This window comes from Hyperolius riggenbachi, chromosome 8 (genome assembly GCF_040937935.1).
Source record: "Hyperolius riggenbachi isolate aHypRig1 chromosome 8, aHypRig1.pri, whole genome shotgun sequence".
NCBI lineage: Eukaryota > Metazoa > Chordata > Amphibia > Anura > Hyperoliidae > Hyperolius > Hyperolius riggenbachi.
In genome coordinates this window covers 130,882,810-130,897,167 of record NC_090653.1, presented here as the reverse complement: position 1 = coordinate 130,897,167, position 14,358 = coordinate 130,882,810, and the positions used below count along the sequence as shown (strand labels likewise).

Genomic DNA, 14,358 nt, shown 5'->3' with positions numbered 1-14,358 from the left:
AACTTAAACAATATGGTCTTCTCTCAAAATTTAAAATCAACTGGGCAAAGTGTGAGGCTCTGGGGGTAGCGATACAACAGAAGGAATTGGAACAGCTTAAAGGGAATTTCCCCATTAGATGGGTATCAGGCACACTGAGGTACTTAGGGATAAATATTTCACCGGACATACAGAAATTATATCAAAATAATTATAAAACTACGGCACAAGAAGTGAAAAGAGATTTGAATCACTGGAATAGGCCAGAGTTTTCTTGGTTTGGAAGAATTAGTATTCTAAAAATGAATATTATGCCAAGGCTACTGTATGTGTTTCAGTCAGTACCAATTAAGGTACCTGTGAAGTTCTTTGTGCAGTTGAGAAAGGACTTCCTCAGATTTATCTGGTACTCTAAACCACCACGGATAAATTATAAATTGATGACACAGCCTAAGGTAAGAGGTGGACTAGCAGTCCCAAATCCTCAGCTATATCACGCCGCAGCCGCTTTGATTAGAATAGTAGACTGGCATAAAAATAATAAAGAAAAAGTCTGGGCAGAAATGGAACAACACTTGATAGATATACCCTTAACAGGGATCCCATGGATGAATAAGAAAGTTCAGATAGCTCACCCAGCTGGCTGTTTTTTAAATAACTCCTTGCAAACATTTTATCTATATGTCAATAGGGCACAATTAATAACATCACCCTCACCCTTACTTCCGATTTCGGATAATCCAGATTTTATTCCTGGATATAGGAAAAAGAGCTCGGAAAGGCAAATAATTGGTCACCCGCAATTGAGAGCATATATGTTGATCAAAGATGGCCACTGGGAATCCCCACAGAATCTAGGTGTAGATCAATGGAGTCTGCTGCAGTATAGGTCATTTATGAGATCACAAGGGACAAGAGAGGAATTTTCCAGGGGGCTTACGCCCTTTGAGAAAATGTGCACTGAGAAGACCCAGCTTAGAGGCTACCTCTCGAGGATCTACGAGTTGATAAATTATCAACAAGATCCGACAAGGAAGTGGAGAACTAAATGGCAACTAGATTTACAAAAGGAATATACAGATATGGATTGGAAGAAAATATTATATCATACATATAGGAGTTCAATCTCCACAAGAATACAGGAGTCTGGGGTTAAACTTCTAAGTAGGTGGTATTATACCCCTAGTAAATTAAGTAAGATGTTCCCAAGAACAGATCCGGGATGCTGGAGATGTGGGAGGGAGGAGGGGTCCCTGATCCATATTTTCTGGAGCTGTCAGAAAATTAAACCCTATTGGGCAGACGTTAAAAAGTATATGGAAAGAATAACTGGACTGGCTTTGCCAGGAGACCCAGATTTCTACCTTCTACATGCCAATTCTTTAAGTATTAGAAGATATAAAAAATCCATATTGAGGCACTTAATAAATGCAGCGAGAATACAAATAGCTAGATGGTGGAGATCTGAACATGTCCCATCCGTTGGAGAATGGTTGAGAGAAGTAATGTACATATACCGAATGGAAAAGCTTGTGCAAGAAAATAGAGAAGGAGAGACTATAGCACAAGAGGCCTGGAGGGGATGGAGTGACTTTATTGAGACTGAAGAATTTAGGAGGATGGGAAGTGAAGAGGAAGAGGGAAAAGGATAGCGGCATTCATTGGGGAACTTAATCAATGGAATCCGATCGCCATGAACGGTTGCTCTGTAGGATTCGGAGCCTTGCCCTCGGTTATGACCCCCCTCGTGTATGGATGTGAAGAGATGTGCGAGAGTGTGAGGTGTTTGAGAAGTATGAGAGTTGTAGATAGGGGAGGTATCTAATAGCAAAAAGAAAAGGTGTAGGCTTGGGAAAGGTAGATAGAGTCTATAAGAAAGAGTTTAGTGATCCCTGGCAGGATAAGAAGATATTTATCGTTGCCTCTCTTATACTAGATGTTTTTTATTTTTGATGTTTGGGGATTGGTCTTTTTTGTATTAAAATCAGCATTTCTGACAACAATATAAAATGAATGGTATGTGAATACGAGTTATCTATATTTATAAAAATTTTGTATAAATAAAGAATCTAGAAAAAAAAAGCTTGGTTTTTATTTAACCACAATGAAAATTGCTTCCTCAGTGAATCGCCAACTTAACGTATTACAAAAGCTATTAGTGTGTAATGGTTGATTATTAATACTGACCGCACCTGAAACATCTGAGCAGACAGAAGCTGTTCCCCAAAGTAAACTGCTTATTTGTAAAACATCACAAGGAAACTTCAAGTGAAGCTTGTTTAAAAAAAACATCATAATATTATTTATACAAGTGCACTTAAATATAATGACTCAAAAAGAGACTAGATTTGGCTAGAATATCATAAACTATTTCTCAGCAGTTTGAAATAAGATAATTGGATAAGGCAAGAGCCTCAGTTAGTGAAAATCTTTTTGGAATCTGTATTCCTTATGCTGGGTACACACGTTACATTTTTTCGTGCGATTGTCCGACCCAATCGTTGTTGCGTCATGATTCCACACTCGATTCTCTTATGTTCATTCCTTTTTCTTATCTTTTTCCATTCACCGCTATGAGAAATCGAGTGGGGAAACGATCGGGAGCAATATCGGACATGACGGATTTTATCTATCTAATCCATCTATCACATGAAAAAAACGTAATGTGTGTACCCAGCATTAAAAAAATGACTAATGGTAGGAAGTTGTGTGGTTGCAAGCTGCATTCCCAGTCATTATCAGGATCTCCTGCCTGATAAGGTAACTATCAAACATTCCAGGGATTGCAAAGATTAGTTATAAGGATGCTTGTGACTAGACTTTAGCCTCGATCACACATTAGATGGAACTCGGCCAAGGTGGCCGATATAATGTCTTCCTCTGCTGAGCATCTAGCATGAGTACAGCGGCCCCCAAAGCTTCAGTGCGCGATCAGTCCAGTGGATCGATTCGGCAGAGCAGGATAATCAGGATAATAATCCTGTTTCAAAACTTCCTGTCTGTGAAATACAAGCTCTAGTCTCCAGCAATGCTTAAATAGACTCTGAAGCAAGAATAAATCTCGCTTCAGAGCTCATAGTTAGCAGGGGCATCCCGCGGCTAAACGGGGGTCCCTTCACCCCCAAACCCACCCCCGCAAGACTTGGTCGCAAGTTGGTCGTAAATCTTCTTCTTCCTGGAGGCAGGGCTAACGGCTGCAGCCCTGCCTCCAGTCGCGTCTATCAGACGCGCATCGCCGCCTCTCCCCCGCCCTTCTCAGTGAAGGAAGACTGAGAGGGGCGGGGGAGAGGCGGAGATACGCGTGGGGCAGGGCTGCGGCGGTTAGCCCTGCTCCAACCAGGAAGCGCTCCCCTGCTGCACTGAGGGGATTTGGGGGTGAAGGGACCCCCGTTAAGCCGCGGGATAGCGGCGTTTTAGCAGGGGCACACATGCCTCTGCTAACTATGAGGTCTGAAGCGAGATTTATTCTCGCTTCAGACTCTCTTTAACTAATAAGATAAGGAATTACACACACAGCGTTTCCCCACCTCCTGCCTCTTCCCCCTCTCCTTGCTTGCTTAGAGTTGTGAGGCACAGGCTGGGGGCTGGAATGATGTGTCTGTGATATGTCCACACAGAAGCAGCAAGTAAGGTTGAAAGCATGCCAGCCAACTAGCCAAGTACATCTGTAGGGAGCTTTTCTTCCATAATAGCACCATCATTTGGACAATCTGCTCTGCTAAAAAGCCTCTGAGTTCTGTGTGTGATGTTTACAATTGGTTCCTATGATTATTGAACTAGTTAGCCTTAACTTTATTACCTGAGTTAGGAAAAGAATATTGAAAGCTCGCTATACAAACATCAATTTTGATCACCCAAATGGGACCCACCAGCCACTGTGCCCCCTTTGTACGCCAAAAAAATATGAAGCTGGAGCCGCCACTGGTAAGATCACATTTTTGTGTTGCATACTAAATAATGTTACTAACACCAAACAACCTTCCCCTTTCACCAGTTTAGAATAGTATGTGCAAGCCAAGGAATAATTAGGGTTGATTTGTTGACATTGGACACTAAATGCTCATATTTTCTTTGCCCTGTTTAATAAGCTTGACGGCTATATTGATAATTAGTTATACAATTATTGCCATGACTCTTACCTCCAATGAACTGTATTGCTCCATGGAACTTGCCAGACATTCTGGAGATTAGATCCCCAATGCAGCAGCCTAAAACAGCAACCATAGACACCAGCAGAAGTAAAGCACAGCCAATACCAGTCACAAGTGTACAGATCTGCCAGGACAGACTGGGGATTGCACTGAAGCTAGCATATCTTCCACACTCTTCCACCATCACAAAGTTCCTGTCATCTGTTGGAGCTGGGTAGGTGCACCTGCGGAAGGTGCTGAATGACACTGGTTTCCCCATCTGGATGCCGAATAGCCAGTAAGGCATGAAGAAACTTGTGCAGCTGGCAGCTGCTGACAGGAAAGATAGCAGAGCCCAGAGGGCGCCAATCACCGTCAGGCTGCTGGCCATCTTGTGCACCTGCCCTTCACTGTAAAGCACACAAAAGAAGGGCTTACATTGTCAGGAAACTTCACAGTTCTCAGAAGTAATTTGCGTTTGCTTATTCCTAAAGCTGTGCAATGATCTCCTACTCTCACTGGGGTTCACAATTTCCTGTGTCCTCTGGAGGCCACGTGTTACAGTAGATGCATGTCTGCGGAGAAATCTTCCTGGGACATAATTGTCTTCATCTTCCGCTGGACGCTCTGCAGTCTGAGAGACAATTAGCATCTCTGCTCTCCAGCATTGTCCTATAAACCTCGTTTATTGTAACCGCTAAAGCAGATTCTTCCTGTTGAGAAGCAATATGAGGACACTGGGTTAAATTACACCATAGCAACGCAAAGGAGAACTCACTGCTGCAGGTGCAGGTCTATAGGTTCAGTCCAAGACAGAGAAAGACAGATTATGTTTACTTTTTCTTTCAACTGTACAGGGAGTTGCCTGTTCATTACAAAATAACCAGCATGGAGAGCTTTGTTCACTGTCAATGAATAGGTCAAACTATAGAAATATTATAAGCATGTGTATATATATATATATATATATATATATATATATATATATATATATATATATATATATATATAGTGTGTGTTCTTGCTGATTGCTTGAGAAAAGATATACAGTACAGCCCCATGGCTCCCATTTTAATTTCCCGATAACTCCAGGATTCAACAAAAAGCCTTTAGGCGAAATAGATGGACTGAGAAGTGCACTTTGAACCATGTGCGTTTAAGTGAACCAAAAGTGAAAATAAACTGACGAGATAAACAACTGGACCTGTCTTCATACTCCTAAAATTGACTTTTTTTTAGACATCTCATAGATTTATTTTATGTATAAACATTTACAAAGTAGATTTATTGTTTTATTGTCTCTGCTCAATTGCAGGGTCTAAATCAGCCTTTCTCAACTTTTTACCCTGGAGGAACTCTGCAAATAACTTTTGGATCTCAAGGAACCCCTGCATGTATTTTGCAGGAGGCATGGTCTTCTTAAAAGTAGGTGAGGCTGTTTATTTCACTACCCCCTATTACAGTACCACTCATTTTAGTGTCTCCTTATCCTAGTGCTCTTTATTAATGTGCTCATTATTAATCTGATCCCCAATTTAGTGCTTATTTTTACAGTACCCCCTATTATAGTGTGCTCTATTATACTTCCCCTATGATGGGGTAAAATGCCAAGGAACCCCTGCAGAGTACTCAAGGAACCCTGGTTGAGAAAGCCTGGTCTAAAGCATCCCAGAGGGTAAATACATGAACTATTGATCATTGTATCTATCCCTTGCAGTCAGTATCCTAGTTATCTGCTTAGGAAAGTGTTTTATAGAATGCCCGACTGGGTTCCAACTGGAGAAAAACTGTTAAGCCCCATATACACACTTAACAGTGGTCTTTTAGGCTCCCACAACTTTTCTTGTGAAACACCTTAAAAAAAATCTCTTGCTATTGTTCAAGTAGCTGATAAGACTGATAAGAAGTCAATTCAACATTTGGATTGACTTCTTATCAGTCTTATCAGCTGCTTGAACAATAGCAAGAATTTTTTTTAGGTGTTTCACAAGAAAAGTTGTGAGAGCCTTAAGGTCCGTACACACGCCGGACTGGAGGCAACGACGGGTCCGTCGTCACCTCCCGCTGGGTGGGCGTTCCAACGACAGTCCGGTGTGTGTACGCACTGTCGGCGGACTGATAAGGCTGTTTCTGAGCGATCCGCAGATACAGCCGTATCAGTCTGCCGACAGTGCGTACACACGCCGGACTGTCGTTGGAACGCCCACCCAGCGGCAGGTGACGACGGACTCGTCGTTGCCTCCAGTCCGGCGTGTGTACGGACCTTTATGCTGGGGATACACGGTTTGTTTCTGTACCGTGTATCGACCAGCTGATCTGGCCAGCTGATAATATTCAGCTGGCCCGATCATGCCGCTCGACCCTCGCCTGCTCGATCCCCGCCGGCGGACAATGGCAGGGAATCGAGCGCTGATAAGGAAGCGCCAGCGGGGACGAGTGAGCCGGGGGCGCAGCGGGGACGCGGCTGGGGTCGATCGAGCCGCCGGTCGACCCGTGTATTCCAGCCATAAAAGACCGCTGTTGAGTTTGTATATGGGGCTTTAGATGCATAGCTGGATATTAACTTTTTCAGGCAGGGAAAAAAAAGAAAAGTAGCACAACATAGGTGTCTGTGTTCTTGCCACAGTATTCTGTATATACACATATCTTTTTCATCACTTAACATGTCATCTCGGGTACACTTTAAGTATTCTTATCTTTTATACAAAGCATGGCACTGTTGCCATTTTTAAAACCTTTACAAGCCAATGCAACACTGTTGATGCAAATGTGTCCAAGACACGTCTGTCCATGCAGGGGTGAACATGGAGGACTTTTTACATAAAATGATAAGTCATGGTGACAATTGTTTACCTTCGGATGCACAAAGAGGAAAGTTGTGAATGATAAAATGTCTAAACCTTCTCATTAGACTCATCTTAGCGGCAGAAGATGGGGCTAGAAAATCACTTAAAGAGACACTGAATCGAAAAAATAAATATGATATAATGAATTGGTTGTGTACTATGAAGAATTACTAGAAGATTAGCAGCAAAGAAAAAAATCTCATATTTTTATTTTCAGGTATATAGTGTTTTTATAACATTACATCATTCTATAATATGTGCAGATTACACAACACTCAGCATTCAAAATGATTCTTTCAGAGCAGTCTGTGAACTAATGACCTCTCCTCTGGCAGAGAAAAAGAAAACAGTTGAGATAATAAAAGTCAGATAACAGCCCTGTCCACGACTTTGAAAGTGGTAGAGCTTAAAGGACTTACGAGGTGAAAATAAACTTCGGAGAAAAACAATTATATCTATCCTACTTATCCTAAAAATGTATTTTTACATATCCCACAGTTTTATTTTATATTTAAATCTAGTTTTTAAGTTTTTACTGTTTCATTGTCTCTGCTCAATGACACATTCATTGCAGTATGCCAGAGCTCAAATCTATGATTTATTGACCCCTTTTATCTCTTTCCTGCTCTTAAAAGCCATTTACTGACAGAAAAATGTTTTATGGCTGTAATTACTTATCAGTGAGGGTTATGCTATAGTCTGACCCAGTCCGACCCGGTCCCGACCCAGACAGAAACTGTCACTTTCATACCTGATTTTTAACTTTTTCAGGCAGAGAAAGAAAAAAAGGAACACAGCATAGTTATTTGTGCGCTTGGCACTATACATACACTTGTCTATCTCATCATGTCACATGTCACCTCGTAAGTCCTTTAATGGATTTTTTTGCATAGAGATAACAACTGGAGTTTCTTAACTATTCATGTACTAAAAACAATTAGACTGATGTGTCTGATCTTAATGTTTTATTTCTTAGCTGTACTACACATACAAATCATAATATCATAATTTTTTTTTCGTTTCAGTGTCTCTTTAAAGCAAACCTGCAGAGGAAAGCCTCGTGATGACCCAAAGGCTTCTCCGATCCTCCTGCAGACCACCACTTCTCACCGGGACCCTCTTCTTCTTCAGGGACGCCTTCCCGTCCACGTACAAGCGCTGACCCAGCCCTTGTCGAAGAGGTTCAGAGGGTACCAGTGCTGGAAGAGTGTGCTTGAGGGGGTTGAGGAAGGCTCTGGATTATCCAGTCTTCCCTCTACTAAGGTAAGTATCTATCTTTTTCACTTTTCTCACAGGTACACTTTAACAATTAACACAACTACCACTTACATGGATCAGCTGTTAGCAGCAGTAATTTCTTATTGCCCAATTTTGCCTCTGGAGTGGGGCTTATTAACATATTAGACAAAATCTTGGATCATTGACTGACTGGAGATACTAATTCACAGTGCTGGCAACTGGTAAGAAAAGGAGCCATTGGGACTCCACTAAGTTGCTGAAATATAAAGTGCACAGCAATTACAATGGAACTAATGCAGAGGAGCAAAAACATGTTACCCTGGTAACGCTTATTGTGTTAATGGGGTAACACGCACTGCACCCCTGACCAGGGGCATTGCTAGGAATCCTAAGAGATCCGGGGCACTTCAACCATAAAAAGGGTGTGGTCACGCAGCAGAATGTGGGTGTGGTTATGGGTGGAGTCAGATTTACATGAACTTAACTAAGTAGGCCTGCCCAGCAAAATGTTGGATAAAACCCCCTCCCCATTAGTACAAAAAAAATGCAGCATATCACATAAATAGGCGTTGCCAATTAAACATAACTAGGCAGTTACCTGGCTTCTGTGCTGGCTAGTCTGGCTTTCTGCTGGGCGGGCCGGCCTGCCGCCAGGTTATCTGGAAGTCCTCCATAACAATCCTTGACCTTCTAGTGAACGCCCCCCCATGCTCCCAGGGGCCTCCCATTGAGACACCACAACTCCCAGCATGCCCTCATAGAAGAACCACAGCTCCCTGCATGCCTCTATAAAGGCATCACAGCACCCAGCATAACCCTGATTGATGCACCACAACTCTCAGCATGCCCGCTATTGAGGCTCCACAGCTGACTCTGCCTGGGGGACTTCCGGGGTACCTTGGAATAGTGCACGTGCCACTGATCTTTGGGGCTAGCAACGCCCCTGCCCCTGGTACCGTTAAAATTGTGGTGCATAGCCAATGCACAGCAATTTTACCACTGCTTTGTGTATCTAGAGGCCTAATCCTGATTTTTCAATATAGGAGCATTATGGGAGCTAAATAGCCATGAAAAACTGTAGCCATTCACCTGAGACATTCAAAACTCAACTTTGATTTTTAAACTTTAAAATTTTATACCCCTATTTTAGTAGTAGGACTACAGATAAACTTATAAACGAATAACTAAACTTATCAGTTTATTTTCACTTCAGGTTTGCTTTAAAGCAAACTTGAAGCAAAAATAGGACAAGACAATATAGGAGGTGCTAAAGCGGGTCATATACTCCAAGCAAAAAACAACATATTCTTTAGAAAAATATCAAAACCTTTTATTTATTATCAAATATCAAGATAGAGTACACACATTTAAAAAAGAAATAACATTAAAAAAGAAGCAGCCCAGTGGCCGCCAGCACACCACCACCCATACCACACGCGTACGTTAAAAAGGGGCGCTGGGAAAAAAGGGCGCCGGGTTTTTAACGATAAGCATGGATAACGTTTAAAAATGTATTGTACTGTATTTCGTTTAAAATTAATGTTTTTTAAAGTTAAAAATCATTAAATATTGTGCATTAAATCGGCAATTGTAAAAAACGTTAATCTTTCGTTTAAATAGTGAAACGTATAATAACGTTTAAAAAAAAAATTACTAAGTAACCCTCCCTGTACCTACCCCTAACCCCTAGACCCCCCTGTTGATGCCTAAACCTAAGACCCCCCCTGTTGGTGCCTAAGTAACCCTCCCTGTACCTACCCCTAACCCCTAGACCCCCCTGTTAGTGCCTAAACCTAAGACCCCCCTGTTGGTGCCTAAACCTAAGACCCCCCTGTTAGTGCCTAAACCTAAGACCCCCCTGTTGGTGCCTAAACCTAAGACCCCCCTGTTGGTGCCTAAACCTAAGACCCCCCTGTTGGTGCCTAAACCTAAGACCCCCCTTTTGGTGCCTAAACCTAAGACCCCCTGTTGGTGCCTAAACCTAAGACCCCCCTGTTGGTGCCTAAACCTAAGACCCCCCTGTTGGTGCCTAAACCTAAGACCCCCCTGTTGGTTTTTTCGTTTAAAAATAATGTAAAAAAAAAAAAAAAGAAAAAAAATGTACTGTTTTTCGTTTAAAAATAATGTTTTAAAAAAAAATATTGTACTGTTTTTCGTTTAAAAATAATATTTAAAAATGTATAAATCATTAAATAATGTGTAATCATGAGAAGCAGTAATAAAACATTAAGTCTCCGGGCGCCGCTTTTAAAACGTTATTTTTCTCCGGCGCCCTTTTTTCCTATCGGGCGCCCATTAAACGATATTTATTATAGGAGTGAATGGCGGCGCCCGATTTGTCCACTAGCCTCAGGCGCCCGAATTTACTGTTTCCATACCACACACCTGGCCACCTGGTTCTGGTAAGAGCAATTGCTCAATTGAACAGATACCCATGCAAAAAAATAATTTTGAATCAGGTATCCCCCAAAATAGGGTCTCTGATATAATGAGCAGTTAATGATTGCAGATCAAAGTCCAGCAAAGCACAGCAGCCATATAAGCAGAAGGGAGACACATAAAGCAAAAGCGTCTCCTTGTCCTTGAAATACAGCCCAAAGTTCAGAAAAGCATCAGCAGATGTCAGAAGAAGGCTGCAGACAGAGCGAGAGCACAGCAGAGTCTATATGAAGATAGGCAAAAGCGACAAACACTGCCAGCCCATATAAAGAGATGTAGATGAGCATGGAATATTTTCCCAATTGATCATGAGCAGTTCATACAGTACCATATGATGGATGTCACATCAGCTCGAATCCATATTGCAACGGGCAACTCCAATGTCAGATGCAGCTTGACTCTGTGAGCAGAAGCAGGCTCCCTTTACCCTGTCAGGATTGCTGTGCGAATTGCATAGACAGAGGTCCCGCTTGGAACTAGATGCGCATGATGCAATCAAACAGTCCAGCCAGGAGATGTTCCGGTCAGGTAGTGTATAGTGGCATGAGCCGGCGGGTGCGGACGGCCTCAGGACGCCAAGCCCCGCGTTCCTGACATGTTTCGCCGGGCTTCCGGCTTTCTCAAAGGGGGCGTGGCACAGTCATCTCACTCGTCCCCAACCGGCTCTAAAGTACTCCGACCCGCCAATCGAAGCGCACGGCGTCCGCCCCACACGGCCCAATCCCCTGTGAGGAGGAGGTAAAGAGGCACAAGACCTCATCCACTTGCGAGCCAGGAGGGGCGGGCACAACACCCACCGACAGGTGCAGCCAAACAAACCACGCATGGTGGAACACACAGACACAACACACTCCCACCACTCCACCCACACACAGGAGGGGGCAAGATGTCATGAGGAGCAGGGGCGTAGCAATAGGGGGTGCAGAGGTAGCGACCGCATCGGGGCCCTTGGGCCAGAGGGGCCCCGAAGGGTCCACCCTTCATCACAGTATTAGCTCTGTGTTGGTCCTGTGCTGGTAATAATCACTTTTATAGATGCTTTGAATAGTAGTAATCCTTAAAACACTGTTCCCTATCTCCTTCTTGCAACTCTGACTCTGTGGTTGTCTTTGGCAGGTTTTGGTGCGCCAAATCAATTGTTATGTATAGGGTGCTTGGGGGGGCCCCATGTAAAACTTGCACCGGGGCCCACAGCTCCTTAGCTACGCCACTGATGAGGAGGATGTGGGACTAGCAAGCCCAGCCACCCTCGTGGAGGAAGTGCAAAGGCCATCCTGCCGCCCACAAAAGCGAGGTAAATGCCAAATCAACGGTTGCAAAAAATAAAAAATATATATATATACATTTGTGAATACATGGTGAATTGAGAAGCCCCAGTAAGTAAATAATGGAAAGCTGCACTCAAGCAGTTCCCATCTTAATAAAGTAAGAAATCAGTATTTCTTTAATATGGAAGAAAAAACTCAATACACTGGGAAAGAAAATTATATAAGGGGACGCCATGCCAGCACGCACCGGCATGCCGCAGGATGGAAAGGAGAGGCGCAGAAACCGCTAAGGTCATACAACGAGGCCCAAACCTTATAAGGGTAAGAAGGAGGAGTAACTATTGTTTTCATTTAGTCCAGGTGGGTCCGTGGCCCGTAGGTCAAAGATCCACCTGGACTCTCTCTGGAGCAGCAGGTGATCACTATTGCCCCCCCGGATCGTCCGATGAATGCGATCCAAACTGATAAAACGAATCCCCGACGGGTTGGCACCATGTATTGATTTAAAATGCCGAGCCACGGGCGTGGGAACGATGGAAGAGTTTTTAGTGGTGATGCTGGTGATGTGTTCAGGGGCATGTAAGAAGATACACCACCAACATCGTTCCACAATTGACAAAATGTGATAAATTCCAACGCCTCCCATTGGGAAGCGTCACTGTTTTTCCAACCTGTATATAACGGCACATAGTGCAGCCCCCGCATGTATACGTGCCCAAGGCTTTACAGTGTTGGTGTACAGTGTTAATTCCACGAAAGTGGCTTCCAACTAATTTGTCCCGTAGCGACAGTGCCCGGCGAAAAACGATTTGAGGTTTGTCAAGGACAAACCTGGCGAGTTTGGAGTCATTTGTCAAAATATGCCAATGACGATCCATTATATGTTGGATTGATGTATGTTGCGCACAAAATTGAGTGCAAAATCTAAGGACTTCTGATCCCTGTTTCGCATTCCCAGACGATCCGAGTAGAGTATCCCTGCTGCTCATATGGGCCCGTTGGTAAGCCCGTTTTAGGTGTTTATCTCGATACCCCCGTGCATGAAAACGTGCCCAGAGGTCGTCTGCCTCCCTCTTAAAATCAGTAATCTGTGAACAGTTACGCCGTAGGCGAAGATATTGGCCCATAGGAATCCCCCTAATCGTGTGACTAGGGTGGAAACTATCGGCCCGTAATAATGAATTTGTTGAGGTATCCTTGCGATAGAGTTGGGTAAAGAGGTACCCCCGTTGATCAATGCCCACCTTTATGTCGAAAAATGGGATACTCAAAGCATCCCATTGTAGTGTGAATCTTAAATTGCAATTATTCGTGTTCAAACGAACCACGAATTCCTGCAATAGGTCCACTCCCCCTGTCCAAAGAACGAAGATGTCGTCAATGTATTTGTGCCACGTTAAAACGTGGCACAGATACATCGAAGGCCCATCATCCGGAAAAATAACACGTTCTCACGCCCCCAGGTACAGGTTTGCGTACGATGGAGCACAAGTAGTGCCCATCGCCACGCCCTGCACCTGGAGGTAGTGGGACTCCTCAAAAACAAAAATGTTGTTATGTAACAAAAACCATAAAAGGGACGAGAGGAAGAGGTTATGAGGCACATGTTGTATCCCAAGTTCACTCAAGAACAAATCAACAGCGTCAATCCCCAGGTTGTGCGGGTGGCTCGAATAGAGGGCCTCCACATCGAGGGCCACAAGCAGCGTCCCCACGGGCACCTGCATCCCATCCAAAATCTGGAGGAGGTGCAGGGTGTCCCGCGTGTAGGAGGGGAGGGACCTGACATGGGGCTGCAGATGTCGATCAATATATACACTCACCTTTTCCGTTAGAGAACCTCGCCCGGAGACGATAGGTCGCCCCGGTGGTTTAATAAGGTTCTTATGCACTTTAGGAAGTCCCCAGATCTACAACCTTCAGGAATGTCCCCACATCATCATCAATGATATCCCGCATCACAGCATCGTCAATAATGGAAAAAAGTTCCCTCTGACACCGCGCGGCCCTCGACGGGGAGACCCCCACATAGCAATCCCGCAGGGGTGAGCCTGGGGTGCCTGGCACCTGGGTGCAAGATTTTCTCTGGCGTCTATGGGAGTGGTTAAATTAACCGCGCCCAACCACATAACCACACCCATGTCCTGCCTAATCACACCCACACCTTCCACCTCTTTACGCATGCATGTGATACCCCATTCCTACCCCTCTTCCATGGGCTTGCTCCTGGCTGGCTTTGGCTGCCTGCGAGTCTGCTAGCCTCTGGACTGACTCAGGCTGAGAGGCTCTGCGAGTGCGACGCAGTCACACACTGCGTATTTATGGCTGCCTGCGGCCACCCTACTCTCCCTCGCTGACGTCGGCTCCTCCCCCCTGCCAAGCCCAAGGTGGGCTGCCTGTATCTTTCCCGTTGCGCCACGCAGCCTGCCAGTGTTACCACCCTTTCACGTTATTTTT

The 14,358-nt window shown here is 44.2% G+C and overlaps 1 protein-coding gene across 1 annotated transcript in view; it reads right to left on the bottom strand.

Moving 5' to 3' along the window:
- Positions 1-14,358, bottom strand: part of LHFPL1 (LHFPL tetraspan subfamily member 1) — a 72,393-nt gene that overhangs the window by 45,333 nt on the left and 12,702 nt on the right. The window contains exon 2 of the mRNA XM_068249596.1: positions 4,119-4,822. Coding sequence (XP_068105697.1) covers positions 4,119-4,500 — 382 coding nt within the window. The 5' untranslated portion in view covers positions 4,501-4,822. The remainder of the gene's footprint in view (positions 1-4,118; positions 4,823-14,358) is intronic.